The sequence below is a fragment of the Ipomoea triloba genome, chromosome 14 (genome assembly GCF_003576645.1).
Source record: "Ipomoea triloba cultivar NCNSP0323 chromosome 14, ASM357664v1".
In the NCBI taxonomy this organism is placed as follows: domain Eukaryota; kingdom Viridiplantae; phylum Streptophyta; class Magnoliopsida; order Solanales; family Convolvulaceae; genus Ipomoea; species Ipomoea triloba.
This window is the reverse complement of record NC_044929.1, coordinates 21,399,655-21,422,225: the sequence shown is the minus strand read 5'-3', so window position 1 is coordinate 21,422,225 and position 22,571 is coordinate 21,399,655. Positions and strand designations below refer to the sequence as shown.

The window sequence follows — 22,571 nt, the reverse complement described above, 5'->3', positions numbered from 1 at the left end:
AATTTAAACACATGAATAAATAGAGAAAAAGATAAGACAACTCCGATTCAATCAAGTTAATCAACAGTTAATTTGTTAATTATAAAGTTTGAAAATTTAATTTCAATAAAAACTATCGATTAACCTTTGTACTTTGAGACGATCAATTATAATCAGTTTAAATTAATTTACGTCTTTGTATGTAGTTCTTTGGTGGCTAGTGTGACTCTCGAAATTGAATTGGTTTTTCTGTTTTTTTTTTTTTTTTTTTTTTTTTTTTTTCACGCATAAACAAAAATATTAAACCATCTGGTCAACTGCATGATCATATCCCTTCAAAGCTTCAACTATAAACCATCTCTGATCCTCTCTTCTCCCCACTTTGCTGCCTTCTCACTTCAACACAATTTAGAGAGAGAAATAAGATCAGGGAGAGATAGAGAGAGAGATGAAGGCACCACCTTCCAAACTCATTCCCTCCTTCTTCTTCTTCCTCCAGCTATATAGTTCTCAGTTCTTGAAAGAAGTAAATTCTCAATCCACAGATTCCTGCAACTCCAATCTCCTCCTCAAAACTCAACTCCCCTTTGAACCCACTTCCTTCCACTGTCTTCCTGTCTGGGAAACCCATGGCTTCATCCTCCGAGTATGTATTTCATCTCAACTACATAGTATCAGAGGCAAATTGTATTTTTTTTTTAAAGAAGGACAATCTGCCTCTGATGTTACTTCGAACACAGATTGTTCAATCAATCTGCGTCTCTTGCATATGCATCTGAAGTATATCAAACGCAAATGACTCATTATGAACTAATATACATTTATCATTATATTTATATATATTAGGCTCAACACACACAAACACTAGTTTGATGTTTAAGAATCTCCCATTGTCTTATTCTGTGTTTCGTTTTAATTAAAAGTTTTAAATCACTTATTTGTCATATATATATATATATATATATATATACGTGTCAAAAATTTTGGTTTATTAGCACTCGGTTGCACTCTATGGAAGGGGTAGGTCAGAGTTTCAGTGGAGTCGATATTGACTCTTTGTGCTTCAGTAGATTGAGAAAGTAGTTCTGAAAAGATACTAAATTGTAAAGATACTCAAAAAAAAAATATATGTGTATGATTTTGATGTATGTTGTGTGTTTTGCAGTATATGCAGACAGATACGAATGTATGGAGCTTCGTGTTGTCAGCGCCGAACCAGAATGGGTACGTAGGTATGGGATTTTCGGCGAACGGGAAGATGGTGGGGTCCAGTGCGGTAGTGGGGTGGGTGGGTAGCGATGGGACCCCCAGGATGAAGAAGTATTTTCTGGGCGGGCAATCTCCTGGGGAAGTTCAGCCTGATGAGGGGAGCCTTCAATTAGTGAGCTTGAATTCCTCCATTGTCGCCGAGAATTCAAGAATCTATATCGCCTTCCAGATCACCACCGATATGCCGTCCAACCGCCTCATCTACTCCGTCGGACCCGCCGGACAGCTGCCGTCCTCCTCCACCTTCCGGTTGACCCAACACCAGGACCAAATCTCTACCCTTTTGGATTATAACACAGGTCAGCCGCCCAGGGTAACATATTAATACTACATTTTATAACTATACAACTTTTACTCACTCTCACCCTGATTTTGATATTTTTATTGGGATTCACAAAATAGAAATAATTAATCGTCAATTATCACATTATAAAATAAAAATAGAGAGTACATGTAGTAGAACTTAAAATTTTAAATTGTTGATCAATACCTTGACCACGATTGGTCATACATTCCTACCAATGAGTCATAGAGACTCAAGGCTTTACCACATTATGAGTATTTGATACAATCATGCATAACTGTATCAAAGTATTATTTGTAGTGATGTTTAAATGTACCTGATATAATCATGTTGGTAAGCATGATAATACTTGGGGCAGAAAGCATGGGTATTAATTGGGCACGATAGATTTTTTTCTAAAAACTATGTTTCTATTAGATGCATTAGATCAAATCACTGAAATGAACTCTTGGCCATAGTGATTTCATCACTTTAATCATCAATTTTCAGTTTCATCCAATAATATTATTAACTATTGAATTTGTAGTTATTTCAGTTTTTCAAATTAAGAATAAATTTGAATGAAGTAGTCCGTTTGAATGATTTAAATAGGTACGAATTTGATAGTTTACACTATATATGTGAACTGAAAATTTTTGTTCAAATTTATTCTTAATTTGAAAAACTGAAATACATTTGAATGATTTATATAGGTACGAATTTGATAATTTACACTATATATGTGAACTGAAAATTTTTGTTCAAATTTATACCAATTTAAATATTTTGAATAGCTACTTTATAATTAATTTTTTTATTAGTATAAACAGTTCAGTTGGTGCAAACAAATAATAGCTAGAATTAAAGATTCTAGTCATGCCTGTTCATTTGTACAATTTAATTTTGATTGCATGTGGCTTAATCATGATTATGCATAATCCAACCATCATTACTTGTTATTAAAGTATAGAAGCTAGTGGATATAGAAATTGTCAACACACATAATAATATTTTTAGTAAGTTGGGTTAGTTAAGATGTTAACAAAAGTGGACCCTGTGCTCATGTAGGGCCCATGACAGCTACTTGTGAACTGCCTTTAGTAAACAAAACGATATGTTAGTTGAGTGCCGGCCAACTAAACTACCTAGTATAAAAAATTCTTTATTTTATATACATTTTCTTTTTTTACAAATGATCTATTAATTTGATAACATTAGAATAACTTAGCTTAATAGTTTGAATTTCAATAAAAACACTGGATAATCATCGTAGTGTTGTTGTCACTGTTGTCCATGTTATAAGATTTGAATTGAAAATTTTAAAGTGTTCTTATCATGTTGATTTGTATCGATAGTATATTTAGTTGTATTAGGTAGTGTTAGGGACACTACTAGGTGCAAATGCATCCTAGGGATGAGCAATAGAGTCAACCGATCACATAATAATTGAATTGATCGAAATGTTCAGTTATCAGCTATGAAACTAAAAATTTTCAGTTATATCACTCTATCAGCTAATTATGACTATCTTAATAGTTGGGAGCTCAATGAATACTTAAAAAATCGACAGAAACTAATCGTTACACACCCTTAGATGCAACCAAACATATTATAAAACTTATTCCTGGTGGCTATTGACACTAGAATTTTCCATGAATAAAGATAAAATTGTATTCTTATTATGTTTATTATGTTGTTACAGGTCAAAGTGAAACAAAAACCTTGTATGCAACACTAAGGAGGACCCATGGGTTGTTGAACTTGTTTGGTTGGGGAATTTTGGTGCCGATTGGGATGATAGTCGCTCGCTACTTTAGGCAATGGGATCCAGTATGGTTTTACTCTCACACCGTTGTCCAAACCATAGCATTTATCTTAGGATTCGCAGGTGTGATTTGCGGTTTGGTATTGGAAAACCGCCTAGGCACGGATGTCGATACGCACAAAGGCCTCGGGATCTTCATTCTCGCGCTCGGTTGCTTACAGGTTTGTGTATTCTGTCTCGACTCAAAAGTTGAACTGATAATGAAACTGTGGGTATAACCGTTTGGTATAATTTGTAGGTGATTGCACTTTTGGTTCGACCCAATAAGGAAGCCAAAGTGAGGAAGTATTGGAATTGGTATCATCACAACGTGGGGAGGATTTTGGTGATTATTGCAATTGCAAACATATTTTATGGAATCCACTTGGGGGATGCAGGGACTGCCTGGAATGCTGGTTTTGCTATTGCCCTTGTTGTCCTGTTCTTCATTGCTGCAATCCTTGAGCTTAGGATGTGGACTGGAAAAGACTAGTTCTTTTGTGTATAATCTTTACTTCTTTTTTTTTTTTTTAATTATTATTATTATTTGTAATTTTGTATTTGTATTTCTTTTTTTACTTTTAATGTTATGATGATTGATGAGGATTTTCTTTTATCCCTAATTGCATCATCCATGAAAATACTATTCACTCTCCAGAATGGGAAAAACAGTCTTCAAAAAAAAAACACTAAAATTTAAACACACCCTGTTTGCTAACATAGTTAGCTTATCAACCAATTTTGGCTTATTTGATTATTATTAGCTGTTTGACTTGGTTAAAAAACCAGTATAAGTGTTTGATTAATTAGTGTTTTGTAACAACTTATTGCTTTAAAATGCTAAAATTGAGTAGCTTTTTGGTAAGCTTTTTGAAAAAGTCATTTTGCATATAATCAACTATCAGCTAACTACTAATTTACCAAACATCTTTTTACAACCAACTAATGTTATCAACTAGTCAAACTCATTAACCCCAATCAACTAACAACTATTTAACAAACACCCACATAGGAATATATAGGGAGATATAATGAGAAGGATTGAAGCGACTAAATTACAATTTCAAAAGTTTTGCAGGGCTCACACCTGATATAAAGTGCAGACAGTCCGAATTTAGTTTCAACGCAGAATTCAGGTTTTAATCTGCATCCTCTATCCAGATGCTCGGAATGAGCTTCAGCTAACCTGTTCTGGAGTACCTCCAGATTAACCTGTCACGGTTGCACAGAGAAGACCAAGTCAGAGATGGTAGTTCAACTACGATCAAGAAGGGAGCGGAAGGGCCAAACAAAATGATCACGATAATGATGATTGTGTTCAAGTGTGAACAGAGAGAGTATACAAATTCTAGCTATAGCTGAGATGAAATTTAACGATGCTTTGATATATAGTTCGTGAACATGAGAAGAATGATGTTAAAAAGGAACAGAACCACAGAGGAATGAGGGGAACAGGAAAGAAAAAGGGAATAAAGAAAAATTCAAAGGGTATGAAATGTTGGAAAAAAGAACATATTGATACGGACAAGTTACTGTAAACCTACAGATTACAAACCCTTGATGTGAAACACTGAAACCTATAGCTTAGCTTATAACGACTTTAGTGACAAATGATTATCAGCATATTATGTTACTCCATACTTAGGAGATTTTTGCATGGTCATTAATTAATAATTGTATTATTCAAAAAATGATAAACTGCAATCACTTTTGACTGACTTGAAACTTGTGACCCTATGTACCAAAAAGACAAAAATCATGCCAAACAGTTTAACAGGCAACCGTAATTAAGTATAACTGAAACAAACAAACACAAGCTGTTCTACTTCAGTCATTAAAGCAAGCTTAGTTATCAAATATAATCCAATGCAAAAATAATGAAATAGTGGTAGTACAACCTCGTCGCCTCTGTCAAGTGTAACACCACACTGAGTGCAACTAATTAGATGGCGGTTTTCTTTCAACTCTCCATGCTTGCAGATGGGACACCAAACCTCCTTGGCAACCTATTATAAGTATCAGAGTTAATTAAAACTTCATTCAAAGAAGCTGCTCAAAAGGAAGAGGACAGATATCTAGGAAACATGAACTCTTTTCTATTCCAGAAGCAATAAATAAAAAATAAACCTCACTCTCAAACGAGCAAATAACAACAAATAAGAGAAAAGATCAACTGTATGGACTTTTTACTATCTATATGCCATAGATGTTTTTCCATATTTCCCTTTAACTATTCTATCTAGGTAAAAATCCACTTCCACACATATCTTACAATAAGCTATATTTGCAGATAAACATGAGAATGAATCTGTGATATATATCTAAGATGTCTTATGGCAACATACCTGCTCATCATTCAGATTCATGTGATCATAGACCGCACGAGCTAGGAAATCATCTTCTTCATCTTCCCAACTTGTACTAGATCTTTCTTGTTCTGCAAGAAGCTAAAGTAAATCTAAGCTCAAAACGTTGATTATGAAAATTGTAATTATACGAGAAGAACGACAGGATAAGCCTTGGTGTTCTCTTCCACATCCCTCTAAAATGGAGAGACTAAAGCTTCATAAAGTTCACATACAACACATGCTTGGAATAGTAGGTCTTCCATTAGAAGACAACAACACTATCACGCTACAACAGGGAGAACGTAATAGCATTTACCTTTTCTCGTTTCTTCCACCCGAAGATCCTCATAAAATATCCTTTGCATTTCCAACAACATTTCCTCACAATCACCTTGATATGCTGTGTGAAGACCATCATATTCCCAGATAATCTCATCAGTCTCGGGGGCAATTTTAGAAGTACCATTGTCCTCAACCAACACCTTTATTTTTTGCAATTCATCAGATACTATGTCCCGGAAGGTTGAATTGACAATCTCCTACAACCAGAAAAACATACATAACATCAACATTGAGCTGCTAAACTGCTGAATGCTGATCGTGGCAACCAAACCGAATACATAAAATCTCATAAGATTGACAGTGTGAGTACAGAACATATGAATTCAACCTTAAAAAACCATTAAAAAATCAATTGAATCGCAATAACAGCAAGTAAAAGTGCATATTTCCTGAATAACCTGGTGGTTTTTGGCCTGAGTTGATCTCAATTTCCAGAGCAGGCGGGTTCGATCCTCCTGTACCCTTGTGTAACAATTTTCTCTGAGCTACAAGCACAATTAACATTATTTCAATAATTTCCAAGCATATATACATAAAATAAAAGGTTCATGTAACACATCACAGGATTATAGTAACCTTTTGCTTCCACTTGGGATAATTATTGAACGAACTTTGAGCTTTGAGAGATTCTCGATTGTGGACATTCTTTTTCTCAGCTCCACCCATTCCTTGGCGATTCTAATTGCCAGTTGTTCTTTCCGTCAACGGACTACGGCGGATGGGGAGGGAGAGAGATCAGCGGGGATTCTGGCGCCGGCGGGTCGAGTGTATGGTTAGGTAATTCAAGGATTGGAGCTATCTTAGCCCATATCTTTATTTGCCGGTTGGCCCACGAGCCCAACTTTTATTTGCTTAGGCTCAAAAGCCCACAATTTTATTCGCTGGTTGAGTGAGTGGTTGGCCCTCTTGACATTTGCAAATTTTACTATGATCCACAATGCATGACATGTATCAAAACAACGTTATTTTGATTAATGAAAAGAAATGGAAGAAATGGTACTCGTTTCACAAAAAGTAGGGTTGTTATGCCGTGGACCTAGGTCCACCTTGCAAGGTGGACATGGATCTACATTCACATACACTATACTCTACATTCACAATTTGTGAACTCCACATTCACACATTATAGGATTATATGTTTAGTAACTATACTCTACATTCACATACACTATACTCTACATTCACAATTTGTAAACTCCACATTCACACATTCAAAACTCTATATTCACAGGTCCTATACTCCACATTCACAACTTGAGAACTCCACATTCACACATTACAAGGCTACAAGTTGCTAGAACTTCTTAACTCTATTACAGATTCACGCATGCATAACTCTACATTCACGATTTCTATACTCCATATTCACAATTTGAAACCTCCACATTCACACATTTCTTGACAACCTTACATTCACACAATCATAAATCTACATTCACGATTTCTATACTTTACATTCACACTTTGAAACCTCTACATTCACACATTTTTTGACAACTTTATATGTTTACTAAAAAAAAAAAGAAGAAAGAAAGAAAGAAAGACAAAAACGACGTAGTTTTGGACCCAGGTCCACTTTGCAAGGTGGACTTGGGTCCACAGCATAATTTGCCCAAAAAGTAACTCACTGTGTATAACATATTCATTTTTATTTTATATAGATATACTCTGCAGTTTCTATTAAATTATGAAATTTCAAGGGAAAATATAAATCTAAACAATCTGAGTCATCCATTTGATTAAATAGATTGACCGTCATTTTTTATACCCATTATTGGCCTTTTTTTATTTTTTTTGCTCTTATTAGTATATATATATATATATATATATATATATATATTACTCACAATGTATTTTACGAACCAAAAGTCACATTATTGTTTATGTTAGAGTATATGACAAGTAAAATAGAACATACGAGTATAAAGTAATTCAAGCAAGTTTTTGTGAGGAAATTTGATCGTGATCATCCACCAAAAGAGTATTAGATTAAAATAAATAAATAAATAAATAAACATCCCAAAATCAAAAGTTTACAAGGAAGAAAGTTTACTGTTAGTTAGTATTTGGTTATAATCCTCTAACAAAAGAAGAATATTGTAAATTAATATTCTATTTGTTGGCATTTCATTGTAAACTTTCATACAGATTTTGAGAAAATATAACAAACTCTCAACACAAAAATACTTATGGGATCAAAAAAAAATCATACATAAATCTAATTAACTATATTAATATCGGAGTCGATTATAAATTCAATAATCAAGTTACTATAATCTCTATCATTCTTTCAAATGATTAAATGCCATATTATAATCTCATTAATTTTCTTAACTGTATAGTTAAAAATAGCCTTTCTCTCAAACGGAGCCTAAACCTAATCCGGTATGTTTAGCTGTCCTTCATACTCCGAAAGTGGATTCACATTTCCGGGAAAGCGCGTGGGTGTTTATCATTGGCTTTGAGCAAATCAAATATCACCGCATCGGCGAATCCTAACCCTTTTTTCCCCCATTCTCTCAATCCGGCTCGGAGCGCATCGGCGGGAAGCGGAAGTTGCCTGATCTACAGGTCCGGTGAACTCTTCCATATGCAATTTCACCTAGAAGTATTTGTTGTAGTAGTAATTGATTGTGTTTTGTTTATTATCACAGCTACAGCGGCGACGGAGGTGGCGGTGGCCGGTGGACTTTTTGGAAGAGAAGCAAAGATGGTCGAAACTCCTACCACCGATTCAACAGCCACCGCCAACATTGCTACTGTGAAGCGCTATGCACCTCCCAACCAAAGGTAAAAAATCACGCGGATTTTGATTTCTATGTATGTATTTATGAGTTTGAATTTATATATATTTTTTCAATGATTTACGATTGTTTCCTTTCATGCAGGAATCGCTCCCTTGGAAGGCGCAAATCTGGAGTAGGTAAGCAACCGAAGCTCAATAACCATATAGGAAACAGAAAATTGTATTTGCGATTATGATGTTTATGTTTAGTCGGATTCTTTCTAGGAGTCAAGTTTTACTCTTTTGATGAATTGTAGCCTTTATTTATGATCAAGTTGAAATTTTTTCTATATGCCTTGTTTTCACTGCCTCATTGGCACTCTATAACCCTACAAATCCAATTTAGACAAGTTTGCAAAGAAAAAAGTCAAAGAATAGAATGAACTGTTCATTGCTAGAGATATTTTTCATTTTTTCTCTATTGGTTGAAATTGGTAAACCTTGTATTATGGCACGACCTTAAGTTTCTTTGATGTAATTGCATACATTATTATTCAATTGATAAACATGGTGAGTTATTAGCAATGTGACTCAGGTTGGCCGACATGGAAGGATCTCGTGGTCATTGTTTGGCTATTTAGTAGAAAAATTAAGATTTTAGTATATCAGCTGCTGACCAGTTCATCCTACTTTAAAATCCTTTTGGCTGAACAGACCCTATTTTACTAAGGACTAAGGACTTGGCTCAAAAACCATTTGAGAATTACTAAAGCTTTCATCCTATTGATCCTACTAATTACTATGGCCCGTCTTCCAGATAATACTACAGTGGTGTATTTGAAGCATGGATGATGATCCCTTTCTACACACAATCCACCCAAAACCATCCTAGTGAAACTCCAATTCTTTTCCTAAAATATTTATGTTTCTATGTTAACCACTTAGATATACTAGGAATTTATTCAAGTAGGGGGATGTGCCTGATCACATTGACCATTTTCTGATTACTTGGTTTTGTAGATCGACTTGAAAGAGCAAATAGTTATGCTAGTGATGGAGAGAAGAACCAAAATAACATACCAAGAAATATCACCAGTTTAGATCATGGGGATGCTGGTGGTAGCAATCGCATTTATGAGAATCGTCGCCCAGGTGGATCTGTCATTAACATAATACCATTAAATGGGTGTTGCAACAGTGATGTTTATCAGTTATTGAATGAACGTAAGTGGCTACTATATTTGTATTTCTAAACCATTCATCAGCTATTCATGTTTTGGTTACTTTCTTAATTGTTTCTTCATTTGATCTGTTGAATTCCATTTGTTAATGCAGTGTCCAATCATCATTTTGTTGTTTGAATTCAATAAAATTATTCTATTGTGCTAGTTTTTGAGCTACATATTGAAAGAAAGCATTTCACTTCATAACCTTAACCTCAATAAGATGAATCTTGATATGAATTTGCTGTAGTGCTGTACACTAATTAACAATTGTTTCCTCCAACCCACTGATTTCTGTTGTACTATAGGCTATAGCCTTGTCTCAATACCGGTCCTTGAGAACCTAGTTGTGAAATTTCACTCTCAAGTTCAATGTGCACATATATGATATTATTATTCCAGAACTTGGAAGAAAAAGAGGCAAATAAAATATTCCAACTTTACTTTTTGGATTTGGAAATAATTTCATAAAAGCCAGCTTATCTGGTCCATATATTTTCTGTCAACAACTGTTGGTGGAAATGGTTAGTTTTTATTATTAATCTTGCTTTGTGGTTGTATAATTGATATATATGTAAATTAAAGGGAAAATGATTTTCATTTTATCCTGTTTGTACAGGCTGGGTGACTTTCATAAATGGGTAGTTTTATAACAATGCTTGTTGGTTGTATAATCAATATGGATGTACAATTAAGGATAATAATTTTCGTTGTGTCTTGTGTCATACAGGCTGGACAACTGCCATGAATTTGTATAATAATTTACCTGAAGGTTCACCTGGTGAGTAGAGGAATAACAGTCTAATTACTTTATTTATTTATTTATTGAAATCATGTATATGCACATCATTCCATACACGCAAGACTACGCATGTTGCATTTTTGGTACTCCCTTGGGGTACAACTATTTATTAACTGAGTGGATGTTCACCAGTTCAACATTGTGTCTGGCTTGCCAAATCTTGCATCAACGCCTCTTGTATTTGCTGTTCATTCTAATGTACTGCCTAAATATGTATCATGTTTGCTATTAGTCTGTCTAGTCCTTTTATTGTTATAGTTACAAACTTTTTGGTTTCGCAGAAAGGCCAGTTATGTACACCAGAAATGCGTCAAATCCCTCACCTTGGAGGCTTCCCCATCAGGTATGATGCCCCCACACTTCTAGCAAAAAGAAAAGTTTGAGAAAGGCCTCTTTCATAGAGTTACTTGTCTAATTTCTCTGCTTTATGCCTTTATACCGTTGGACTACTAGACATTCATACTTTTGTCCTTACTAAGGGCGGGTTTTCTTCATGGGGTTAAACACAAAGAATGGTATGAAAATCATACACATTTGGTTGACAACTTTTTAAAACACAGGTATAGGATTTGATTAACTTTATAATTGCAAAACCCATTATTTAATTGAAATCATGTACTGTATCATTTTATCAATTCAGCCTTATCACTCCTCATCGTTGCCTCCTCATCTCATCGCCACTCTTAAAAGATCATTTGTCTTTATTTTTTACTTTTGTATTTTTAAAATATTTACTTTTTCAAAAAAATATTTATTCTAATTATAGGGTTATACATAATCACACATCAATATTTGTAATCATTCCAATCCACCCTACCACCAAACATGTAAAAACTTTCACCAAAACTCATTCCAATTACAAATATTTGATTCCCATGTTCAAACCAAATACACCCTGAATTTGATTGCATTGCTTTTAGTACTTTCATTTGCTAGCACTGAATTCTTTCCTTTGTCAGATGTCACAAACAGCTAGTGGGCCTTCTGTCGGGTTGCAAAAAGATTTCTTAAGTGAACTTTGGCAGGCTATGCAGAACTCGAATCCCAGTTCGAAGTAACAAATAAGTGCTTGAAACTCGAGTTTGACAGCTTCAGAATCCTTCATAATGTGCAATTAGATATTTGTTGTAATGTACTCAAACCTTGACACCTGTTATACTTTAAATATGTGGGAGAAAAACAAAGCTTGTTTGCAAGTTAAGTTATCCACTATGTTTCCTGCCTGCTTTCTTCTCCTCGTTTAAATTCACAACAAACTTGGTCTTAGTTACACGCTGTCTGTGAAATACTGAAATGCAATACACTTGGTGAAATTCTGAAATTCATAATTTAGCAAAGCAAATGTTGGCAGCAACCAGCACAAATACTACAGCATATCAGGGAAATGATGTTATGTCTTGTACAATTGCCACAGCAAAGCATAGTAGCACGATCGGCTATAGAGAGGTCGATGTGAAGACGTCTGTACCACTATACAGGGAAGGGAATACCATATTTCTGAGAAGGGACATCGCACGATACCATACGTTCTTTCGCCATTGCATAGATGGTAACCTTACATAATTAGTTAATTACCTCCTAGACTTGGAGGCTTTAAAAATGTGCTCCTTGTAGTATTTGAGTTCTGCTATGCTCTCCTTAATGTCATCCATAGCTCTATGCTTGTTTTCCTTTCGAGGAGCCTTTTTGTTATCTGTAAGGGAGAGCAACAGCATAAATCACTCTTGCAATAACAAGTACTTATTCATGAACATGGCATTTACTTTAAGGCAAGAATAGTAGTAATTCACCTCTGGGGTACCACCGAAGGCATAATGCCTTGACACTACTGACATCAACAAGTACATGAGAGAAAAGACTAGCCAGATCGGGCATGTACTTCTGCCACCAAAGAAGAAAAAAGAAATTAGATATCCAAATTGGAAATCCATTTATAGCTTAAACTGCCATATATCCAAAAGCTTATGCTTGGAACCAAGACTCATATGCCATAAACAACTATTGATTTGCAAATCTATCATTCCAAATAGGTAGCATTAGATAGTACAAAGTTCTCCTATACCTTCAAGAAGATGAAATCAACATAAACTGAATTCCCAGCAAGGAGGGGTGAATAAGTGCCAACATTTCTCTTCACAAATTCCACAACCTATGGCATAAAAGCGAGTATTTCCCTTTTTTTAGTCCCCCAGTATTTCCAGTTTGCCGGTCTTGCCCCTTTAGTTCAAAATTGCCTAGTTATCAGCTCTTATGTTTACAAAGGGGTAAGACTGGCAAACTAGAAATATTGGGGACCAAAAGTGGCAAAAGCCCGCATAAAAGCAAACAGATAATCATTAACAAAGTATAGACCGTGTGTGTGTTAAAGGGAATTTCTTTTAAAGAAGAACAATAAATTATGTGAATTACAAAAAGTTGATTCAAAACTTCTTTTTTTTTTNTTTTTTTTTTTTTTTTTGTTGTGTCCACGGCTATTTTATAATGATTAACCAAAAAAGGAACTAGTGTGTCTTCACCAACAATTAGTTGCATATGCCAATTTATGGAGGTGTTCTTCTAGAGGACACCAACTTGGCATGAAAACAATGGCTTGGAACAGTATTGAAGCATAATTGAATAGAGATTAGGAACAATATTCAGAAACTAAAGTGCACAAGAACCAAAAAGCACCATCTCCAATCAGTGGATGGTCAATCTTCAAGCAACCTCACATAGCAGTTCTTTTGGGGTTAGGGAGTGGGGGATGAACCATCAGAATCCAAAATGTTCATTTCTTATGATATTAATGTCGTGTAAAGGAATCAATATAGCTTGTGAGCATGATGCTCTATGAGGCAATATGTACCTGATTCTCAGCATCTTTAACAGTGATTGTACTTTCAAGCACCTTTTCAGTCAGACCTACATTACATTAAGCAACTTAAGTTTCATCCATGCTTATATGTTACAATAAAACCCAAAATAATTAAAGTTAGTGAAAAGATCTGTTCATTAATAGGGGATGCATATGACTAATAGAAATACAGGCATGATGGGTCAAGCTGCTTACCACTTGCTGCATGATGCTCTTGACACCATTCTCCCATATTATCTAGACACTCCTTTGGTTGATGAATGACCAAATCAGGTCCCTGTTTTTGTAGAATATCATTAGTTCATTGAAGACCATTGGTATACTATGGCCCTCTGCATAGAGTGCTATGTGCCATATCACCATTCATACCATGCTGCATCATAAAGGTGCATGAAGTGAAGCAGGCCATGGTCCATGACTTAATTTGTGTAAAGTAGAACACCTTTGATGCAATGGGCATAAAACAGGGTTCTTAAAGAAACAGTACTAGGCAAGTATCTAGAAAAGAACAGAATGGTAAGAATTAACTTATCCAATTGAGATGATGCTGCATGACGATAAGGAAAGGAATGTCTCTGTCCAATAACTAAAGCTATACTATTAATAAGGTTCTCACTGACAAAGTGATAAGTTACAAATAAGTAGCTTACATTCAGTTTTCCCCAAATCTTTGAGGTGTAAATATAAACTCCAAAGTCCAAACATTAGATATTAAAAATACTCTCCAAATATGATCATGACAACTCTGTCAAATCAAATAGTAGAAAAAGCTGTAAAAAGAGGAGGGTAGAAAGATGAGAGAATTCCATAAATTACCTCAATTGATTTGGTTAACTGTCCATTAGTGATCACACAAGCAATCTCCAATATCCTATCTACTTCAACATTCAAACCTACACAGCCAAAAACAATCCTGAGTTGAGAGATACAGTGATGATACACAGACAAAATTTGACTTCAGCCATAAATATTCATCGTTTAAAAGTGAGAATGAAAGAAGATTAAGCAATGGAGTGAATTCTTTATATGAAAAATGTTTTTGGTTTCTTCTAGACCAGCAATTAATTGAGCAAAACTGCTCATGATTAACTACAGTTACTTGGTTCTCTATGTAATAGAAAATTGTAACTTGGATTATAAAAGACTTAATTTCAGAAGTTATAGATCAGTGTCTCAATGGTGTTCAGTGCAAGTCCTAACTCCTAATAATGGAGTAAAAAGGCCTAGCAACACCAAGTGAGTTTTTAGCAATTTTAACGGAGACAAAGGTCAGTTGCTGTGTACTAATAGATAAAAAACTTGAGTAAGCACTTCATAGATCAATCATTACCAGTCATTTCAAGGTCAATCCATACAAGCGGCAACTTGTACTCCTCACCGCTATCATCATCTTTTAGCTTTGTCACCTCTCCTGAGCAGTTTTCTTCTTTATTTTCTTTTCCTGTATCATTCACAATTTCTATTGTTGGACAATTACTATAAGTAAAAATAAAGCAGCAGCAAAAACTCAACGTTTTCTTTTTCAAGAAGTATGTAAGGATTAAGGTTTAGGAGTTCAAAGCTATAGCAAAAAAGCTGCCCCCTCTCAAATCCTGTTCATTGAAACATGTAGGTTTTGATATTTGCAATTTAAAAAGACCAACATAGCATGAGTGATGAACTAGATATAGAACTTCTTTTCAACGTATTCCATTGAATCCTCACCATTTTCTTTGGACACTACTGCTGTATCCTCTTGACTATCAGCAACATCCAAATTCAGCAACGAAAAGGTATTAGCGAGTTCATTCATCTTCAAAGCAGTAGCTGAACATTAAGCTCCCCGATAATTCACATCCACGAGATCACCACTGACTCTTCAATACCTTATTTAGGAGAAAACATGAATACCAGTTATTCTCTTCTCTATAGGTTATAACCATACCAGTTGCCAACCATATGGCACAATCAAAACACGTAGCATGAAGTGCAAAAACATTAAAAAAAAAAAATTCAACAAAAAGATGAACTCATTTCTTATTTGATCTTTACTAGCAGAGAATTCAATAACACAGTAGCTCCAAAAAATGTTAATAGAAAAATCACTGCCGTTTCACTAATCTACTTCTTCATTTCGAGCAATTCCACAGTTCATAGCTGATCAACAATCGGACCACACCGTGCTTATGCAATCAATCGAATTGAAGTAGACTAAAACGGAGAAAACTCGATACTTCTACATTATTTACAGTACAACATACACTGAATCTATACAAAAAGTGTAAATACGCATATGCTTAGGTTAATGAGAGGTTGAGCGCTTACCTGCAAGCACCAGCCAAGCCGTCGGAGGAGAGATGCAGCGGAGCCGGAAGTGTCGAATGCTTCGAATCTTTGGACAGATAATTTCTGTTTTATACTGTACTACAATTAGTGAGTCGGTTTTACTTTTGCCGGATTTTTCGGCCCATTTCTATCGTTTACGAAAGTTCTGGTCGGGTAAATAGAAAGACGATGCAATAAAAAGGCAATAAAAAAACAAATAATAGAGAAAAAATAGTGTACACTTTATTTTTAAAATACAAATAATGATATAGTTCCCTACAAAATTTCCATCTTAACTTTTGTAATTAATTTATATATGGGAGTAAAGATCAAATAGATCATCAATAATGCAATTAAGTCATTAACCTAAAAAAAATTATCGATTTTTCAATTTCTGAACATATCACTCAAATTTAAAATATTTTTAAAAAAATAATTATATAATTATATAATCTTTCAAAATATATATATATATAATATTAGCTTCGCCTCCAGCCGTGGAGATGACTTCATCTCCATGGCCAGAGATAAAGATACCTTTGCCTCCTTGGCTGGAGACGAAGAAGGTTTCTTCGCCTCTGATCGGAAACAAAGCTTTAAAAAAATTATTTTAAATTTGAGTAACCTTTTATAAACTAGAAAAACTTGTAAATTGGACAAATTGCATGAAATTGGTTAGCTTAAGAATTCAATTGTAATATATATACAAATATTATATCTTAAAATAATATAAAGAGCCACCTTATTTTTGCCCAAGACTTTTTTAGGCGGCTTTTTTTGTACATTGTACATTAGTTGTTGTTCTTTGCAAATAGAAGGGTCTATTTTGCCCCTACCGATGATCGGTTGTCCGAATTCAGGTTGCTGAATGAGAATTCTAACACTATTCACTTGGGTCTACTTTGAATATTATATACATGACTGCTATCCATACATACCAATAAGGACGCAAGTGGGCAACACAATAATGCTTTGAAATAATAAACAAAACCAAACAAAAGATAGTGGGAAAGCGTCAACACCACTCATACGACAATGAATAATGAAAACAATTATATATTTGCGTTCAAAAAAAACAGTTATATATTTTTTTTTTGTATTATCCATCTTTTCACTAAAGTGGTGGATTAGTTGGAATGCGAACAAATGAAAACCAATTATTCATTTCTTATCTTCTTTCTCCAGCATTCCAATTCCATTCGACCCTCTCACCCTCTTCACCCCATTTTTTATTTCAGATCCCACGCTGCCAGATCGAAGAAGAAAGTCGTGGCCTCTCTTAAGATCTGTAACTGCTCCTCATCCGCCAGAAGATGAAAGGTTAGAATTTTATCTCTATTCTTCATCACACTCAGTTTTGTCACGTATCTACCGTTTCAGGGTTCGTGATATATCTACAGGCTCATGGGTTTGAGTACCTTGGCGACGCATACTGACGGTCACGGCATGTGGCCGCGAGAGTAAATATTTAATTTATGTGTTCGCCATCTAATTTGCTGGCCCTTTTTGGGACTCATGCTGTACTGAAATGGTGTCTTGGAGTTAAAGAGTTTTCCGATCATTTTAGTAGGCATTTTCTGTTCGTATTTTTTTGGACTTTATTATCAAATTTGATATTCAATTCGAGTGCTGTACTCCGGGAGGTTTTGGTAGTTTGACGGTGGTGCTACTTCCGTTGCAACATTTTTTTTTCCGGTACGGGCGTTCCCTTCAGTGGGATCTTCAATGGCTGACAAACAATTCATGCGTGGTCCTACTGGTAATTTAAATTGAATTCAAATCTATTTGTAGTGGAATCTGATTCCATGCAGTTTTTAAATGGCTAAATTTTCACGCAGCAAAACCATTTCATATTGAATATTGGCTTTACTAATGTGGTTCGGATCTACTGAATTGGAAAGAAAAAATGGCGGCTTCGTACTGCGACAGCGGCGGCCGTGTCTACAGCAGGGAAGAAGGCGCTCGGCGGTGGTGATCGGTTGGCGGCTAAGCCGATGATGATGGTTGAGCGATAGTTCTGGTGACTACGGGCTACGGCGGAGATTGAGGCTGCGGTGATGTTGGCTGCTGCGGAGGTCTAGGCCTGTTGCTGCTGCCTGGAGTTGAGGTTACAGTGACAATGGAGGTATGGATGTTCCAAGTAGAATTACATGCCCGTATTGGTGATTGATTTGTTCCCATAAATTCCTGATTTTTGTTTAAAAAATTTCCTCTTTTTTTTTTGGTTCTTATCCTCTTCAAGAGTAAAAGATACAAATGGATAAAACAAGAACTTCCAACTTTTTCTTGTTGTTCCCACCTCCCCATTCATCTTTTTAATTCTCAAGGAGAAAAAAAAATACAACATGACACATGGCTCCATAAAACAAAATAATAATAATAATAATAATAATAATAATAATAATAATAATATTATTATTATTATTATTACTAGTATTTTCACCCGTGCGTTGCACGGAATGAATTTGTTATAATATTTTAAGAAATATTTGAATCGATATACAATTATATAAATTATAACATCGAATATGAGCATGAATAAGTGTATAAATGCAATTATAGTATGAGTCTTCCTTGCATGCAACAAATATCACAAAAATTCAGTGTTCTAAAATAAGTGTATAAATGCAATAGGTAGATAATTTACATTATTGCATCATATTCATTAATTTAATTACTTGTCGGTTAGTTATTGCAAGATCTTGAGGTACACTTATATTTTGATATTCAGTAAGTATAACTATATTAGAGAAAAATTTACATGGGAGTAATGGGATAATCAGTTGAGTAATTGTTGGTTGACCGTAGAGCGTTGTGTTGGAGGAAGAAGATGATATATAGTGAAGATTATATTGCCCTTCACTATATATCATCTTCTTCCTTCAACACGTTGATATTCTCTGGACAAATAACTGTTGGAAAAAAATTAGCATAAAATGGCATTTTACTGGCAATATTGTGGTACAAATATATGTGGGGTCCACTTTCGATTTGGGTCGGGTCAAAGTGGATTCGTGTTCTTCGTAGTTAGACGAAAAGATTGATATATTGTACGCTCAAAACTGATAATGGGTGAATGAGAAATTGGTTCTCAAAGTTGACCCATTTGAGTTAGAAAAATATAGAGAAAAACCTTTCAAGTAACTTTTGTCTCACATTGGTTTGAGAAGTGATTTGCACCACTACTTATACAAGAGTTTTTCTAAGGCTTATTGAATTGTATAGCATAGAGGCTCTCTCTCGCGCGCAGGGGGGGCAAATGAAATCCCAAAATGAACTTAAAAAGGCTTGACTCGTGCGCCGACACCTGCATGCACGAATGCCGTTCAGAAAATTGGTTGGCCTTGCGGGTTGAATTATGCAAAATTTTCATATTTTTTACAATATTACGCAAACCATACCATAATACTATCGGTCTGTTTTGGGCGGGAAGTTAAAACTGAGGATATTGTTTTTATTAATAGTATAGATTGCATTGCAGAGAAATATATATACTGAATTACTACCATTAGTAATTCTAGTCTAGAATTGTATTACGAATAGGAACATAGGGAAGAATATATTTTATTAGGAATTCTATTTTAATTTACAATTGTATTAGGGATATGAATTGTATTACCATATTTTACAATATTACGCAAACCATAATATTATAGATCTGTTTTGGGCGGTAAGTTAAAATTGAGGATATTATTTTTATTAATAGTATAGATTGCATTGCAGAAAAATATATATATTGAATTACTACCATTAGTAATTCTAGTCTAGAATTGTATTACGAATAAGAACGTAAGGAAGAATATATTTTATTAGAAATTCTATTTTAATTACAATTGTATTAGGAATAGGAATTGTATTACCATATTTTACAATATTACGTAAACCATAATATTATAGATATGTTTTGGGCGAGAAGTTAAAACTGAGGATATTGTTTTTATTAATAGTATAGATTGCATTTCAGAGAAATATATATACTGAATTATTACCATTAGTAATTCTAGTCTAGAATTGTATTACGAATATGAACGTAGTAAAGAATATATTGTATTAGGAATACTATTTTAATTTACAATTGTATTAAGGATAGGAATTGTATTACTACCTCCGTCCCATTTTGGATGTCTGATTCGTTTAACGAGGCTTGACTGTAGTTCTTTTTAATCCAATTTTTCATAATATTAAGTTTAGCATTAATATATAAAATTTATATATTTAGAAACTACATTAAAAGTACTATTAAACACAAAAAATTAAATTTAAAAATAATAAAAACTTACAAAAGAAAATAAGCAATGAAGAAGGAGTTGGTTTGACCAATGAATAGTAAATAGGACAGGTAAAATGGGACAGAGGGAGTACCATATTTTACAATATTACGCAACCATAATATTATAGGTCTGTTTTGGGCGGGAAGTTAAAACTGAGGATATTGTTTTTATTAATAGTATAGATTGCATTGCAGAGAAATATATATACTGAATTACTACCATTAGTAATTCTAGTCTAGAATTGTATTACGAATAGGAACGTAGGGAAGAATATATTTTATTAGAAATTCTATTTTAATTACAATTGTATTAGGGATAGGAATTGTATTACCATATTTTACAATATTACGCAAACCATAAAATTATAGATCTGTTTTGGGCGAGAAGTTAAAACTGAGGATATTGTTTTTATTAATAGTATAGATTGCATTTCAGAGAAATATATATACTGAATTATTACCATTAGTAATTCTAGTCTAGAATTGTATTACGAATATGAACGTAGGGAATAATATATTTTATTAGGAATTCTATTTTAATTTACAATTGTATTAGGGATAGGAATTGTATTACGGAGTACCATATTTTACAATATTACGCAAACCATAATATTATAGGTCTGTTTTGGGCGGGAAGTTAAAACTGAGGATATTGTTTTTATTAATAGTATAGATTGCATTGCAGAGAAATATATATATTGAATTACTACCATTAGTAATTCTAGTCTAGAATTGTATTACGAATAGGAACGTAGGGAAGAATATATTTTATTAGAAATTCTATTTTAATTACAATTGTATTAGGGATAGGAATTGTATTACTATATTTTACAATATTACGCAAACCATAATATTATAGATCTGTTTTGGGCGGGAAGTTAAAATTGAGGATATTGTTTTTATTAATAGTATAGATTATTATTATTATTATTATTATTAGTATGTATGGTATTATTAATATTAAAAATTTTTACAATATTATTTGTTGTATCTTATCTTATATACTATAATATTATAATAACTATAGTATATATAAAGAGCCACTTATAATTTGCCCAAGACTTTTTCGGAGGAATTTGCTGTACTATGTGTAATATTAGTTGTTCCTTGCAACATGAAATTATTATTTTAAACTTTACGGTGCTTCGCAGTTGGTCGCATTTTAAATTCCGACTGATTAGATGAAAAGAGTTTGTGGATCAAGTTGGGTATGTGGCTTTATTATATTTATATATCCATTGAAATTGAAGACTGTGTTTAGTGGGAATTAGTGGGAATTTCTGTTTGTTTGCTCTTAAAAGATAGCAAAAGTGAAGGAATAAGGAATAGGGAAATAAATATGTTTTGTGATTGAGAAGGAGCCAAAAGTTAGTGAAGTAAAAAGATAGCAAAAGTGGAGGAATAGGAAGAATAGGGAATTAACTCAAAAAAAGAACTTAAAAAAAAACTCAAGAAAAGAAAAAATAGGGAATTAAATATGTTTTGTGATTGAGAAGGAGCCAAAAATTAGTGGAGGTAAAAAAAGGAGCAGCCGACACATCCATGAGGATTTTTAATTAGTTTTTTTTCCTCTCTGGCTATTCATTCTTGAAAAAGGATGTAGAAGAATCAAGACATTCAGATCTTTGATCTCTCACATCTCTCTTTTGAAAGGAAACCACAACAAAAACGACCTGAGAAAACTCGCAGGTAAACTCAAAGCCGTCCACGCCGTTTGCGCCTGTCTCCACCTCCTTCCAGCTTGGTTTTCTCACTGCCTCCCCCATCCACGTCGTCGTCGGTCACCCTCGTTCGTCGTTGCATCGTGTGGAAGGACATCAACCTCTCTCTGCTTCATACAAGACACCATAATCGGTATGTTGATATTGTTTCAAGCTGCCTTGAATTCCTTAAGTAAATATGTTTTTTGTTTTTGTTCTCTGATGTTGCAGAGCCGGTATCAGATTGGTCGTCTAAAATTGTCATAGCCTATGAGCCTGTTTGGGAAATTGGAACACCTGCCCATGCACATACAAGAAGTTGGAACTTCTTGCTGCACGTTTAACTTTTTACGTCTGCACTATAACTTGTTGATTCCCAATAATTTGCTGTTATTTTCCTTTTTCAGTGTTCTTCGACTTAAACCTGTATCTTATCGACTTATCATTTGAATTGCCCCAAAAAGATACAGAGTATTATATTTTGGTTGTTCTCTTGAGAGATATTATTCTTTTTAAATTGAAACTTTGTTTATTCTGCACGTTTTCAACTGAATACAAAATGAATTCAATTGAATGATTACAACTCCATTGCAAAATTAATTCAAATATTAGAAAAAATAGTCATTTTTGATAATCGGTTGTTCAGGTAGTAGACCATGTGAGTATGG

At 34.1% G+C, this 22,571-nt stretch overlaps 4 protein-coding genes across 6 annotated transcripts; 2 read left to right on the top strand and 2 right to left on the bottom strand.

Annotated features, from left to right (window-relative positions):
• Window positions 1-351: 351 nt before the first annotated feature.
• Window positions 352-3,942, top strand: LOC116004303 (cytochrome b561 and DOMON domain-containing protein At3g07570). Its single transcript, XM_031244286.1, has 4 exons — window positions 352-625; window positions 1,145-1,547; window positions 3,234-3,517; window positions 3,595-3,942. The coding sequence occupies exons 1-4, from the start codon at window positions 428-430 to the stop codon at window positions 3,826-3,828; spliced, it is 1,119 nt and encodes a 372-aa protein (XP_031100146.1). The 5' UTR covers window positions 352-427; the 3' UTR covers window positions 3,829-3,942.
• A 424-nt stretch (window positions 3,943-4,366) lies between these two features.
• Window positions 4,367-6,797, bottom strand: LOC116004221 (RPA-interacting protein B). Of its 2 annotated transcripts, none has more exons than XM_031244181.1 (6): window positions 6,602-6,797; window positions 6,424-6,510; window positions 6,000-6,222; window positions 5,681-5,772; window positions 5,234-5,341; window positions 4,367-4,547 (listed from the first exon to the last, which is right to left on the bottom strand). In XM_031244181.1, the coding sequence occupies exons 1-6, from the start codon at window positions 6,689-6,691 to the stop codon at window positions 4,386-4,388; spliced, it is 762 nt and encodes a 253-aa protein (XP_031100041.1). In that variant the 5' UTR covers window positions 6,692-6,797; the 3' UTR covers window positions 4,367-4,385. The 2 variants fall into 2 exon arrangements, with proteins under 2 accessions (XP_031100041.1, XP_031100042.1); XM_031244182.1 differs by having other exon boundaries at window positions 6,424-6,505; window positions 6,602-6,785.
• A 1,639-nt stretch (window positions 6,798-8,436) lies between these two features.
• LOC116004223 lies at window positions 8,437-11,987 on the top strand. 2 transcript variants are annotated; one of them, XM_031244186.1, is made up of 7 exons: window positions 8,437-8,596; window positions 8,680-8,815; window positions 8,914-8,948; window positions 9,771-9,902; window positions 10,704-10,754; window positions 11,057-11,118; window positions 11,735-11,987. In XM_031244186.1, the coding sequence occupies exons 2-7, from the start codon at window positions 8,736-8,738 to the stop codon at window positions 11,831-11,833; spliced, it is 459 nt and encodes a 152-aa protein (XP_031100046.1). In that variant the 5' UTR covers window positions 8,437-8,596; window positions 8,680-8,735; the 3' UTR covers window positions 11,834-11,987. The 2 variants fall into 2 exon arrangements, with proteins under 2 accessions (XP_031100046.1, XP_031100045.1); XM_031244185.1 differs by having other exon boundaries at window positions 9,771-9,974.
• A 92-nt stretch (window positions 11,988-12,079) lies between these two features.
• Window positions 12,080-16,080, bottom strand: LOC116004222 (oligoribonuclease). The gene is made up of 9 exons (XM_031244184.1): window positions 15,934-16,080; window positions 15,334-15,494; window positions 14,960-15,070; window positions 14,446-14,522; window positions 13,825-13,906; window positions 13,621-13,676; window positions 12,838-12,924; window positions 12,566-12,656; window positions 12,080-12,468 (listed from the first exon to the last, which is right to left on the bottom strand). The coding sequence occupies exons 2-9, from the start codon at window positions 15,419-15,421 to the stop codon at window positions 12,347-12,349; spliced, it is 714 nt and encodes a 237-aa protein (XP_031100044.1). The 5' UTR covers window positions 15,422-15,494; window positions 15,934-16,080; the 3' UTR covers window positions 12,080-12,346.
• Between the last annotated feature and the right edge of the window lie 6,491 nt (window positions 16,081-22,571).

Excerpts from the sequence above, each read along its gene's own strand:
- LOC116004303 (XM_031244286.1), top strand. The coding sequence starts at position 428 with ATGAAGGCACCACCTTCCAAACTCATTCCCTCCTTCTTCTTCTTCCTC. Across the intron at positions 626-1,144 it reads CCCATGGCTTCATCCTCCGA|TATATGCAGACAGATACGAA; the intron begins GTATGTATTTCA and ends TGTGTTTTGCAG. Across the intron at positions 3,518-3,594 it reads TCGCGCTCGGTTGCTTACAG|GTGATTGCACTTTTGGTTCG; the intron begins GTTTGTGTATTC and ends TATAATTTGTAG.
- LOC116004221 (XM_031244181.1), bottom strand. The coding sequence starts at position 6,691 with ATGGGTGGAGCTGAGAAAAAGAATGTCCACAATCGAGAATCTCTCAAA. Across the intron at positions 5,773-5,999 it reads GGTGGAAGAAACGAGAAAAG|AACAAGAAAGATCTAGTACA; the intron begins GTAAATGCTATT and ends AGCTTCTTGCAG. Across the intron at positions 5,342-5,680 it reads TGAATCTGAATGATGAGCAG|GTTGCCAAGGAGGTTTGGTG; the intron begins GTATGTTGCCAT and ends TACTTATAATAG.
- LOC116004223 (XM_031244185.1), top strand. The coding sequence starts at position 8,736 with ATGGTCGAAACTCCTACCACCGATTCAACAGCCACCGCCAACATTGCT. Across the intron at positions 8,949-9,770 it reads AAGGCGCAAATCTGGAGTAG|ATCGACTTGAAAGAGCAAAT; the intron begins GTAAGCAACCGA and ends TTGGTTTTGTAG. Across the intron at positions 11,119-11,734 it reads CTTGGAGGCTTCCCCATCAG|ATGTCACAAACAGCTAGTGG; the intron begins GTATGATGCCCC and ends TTCCTTTGTCAG.
- LOC116004222 (XM_031244184.1), bottom strand. The coding sequence starts at position 15,421 with ATGAATGAACTCGCTAATACCTTTTCGTTGCTGAATTTGGATGTTGCT. Across the intron at positions 13,677-13,824 it reads AGAGCATCATGCAGCAAGTG|GTCTGACTGAAAAGGTGCTT; the intron begins GTAAGCAGCTTG and ends AATGTAATGTAG. Across the intron at positions 12,925-13,620 it reads TTAAAGATGCTGAGAATCAG|GTTGTGGAATTTGTGAAGAG; the intron begins GTACATATTGCC and ends TTTATGCCATAG.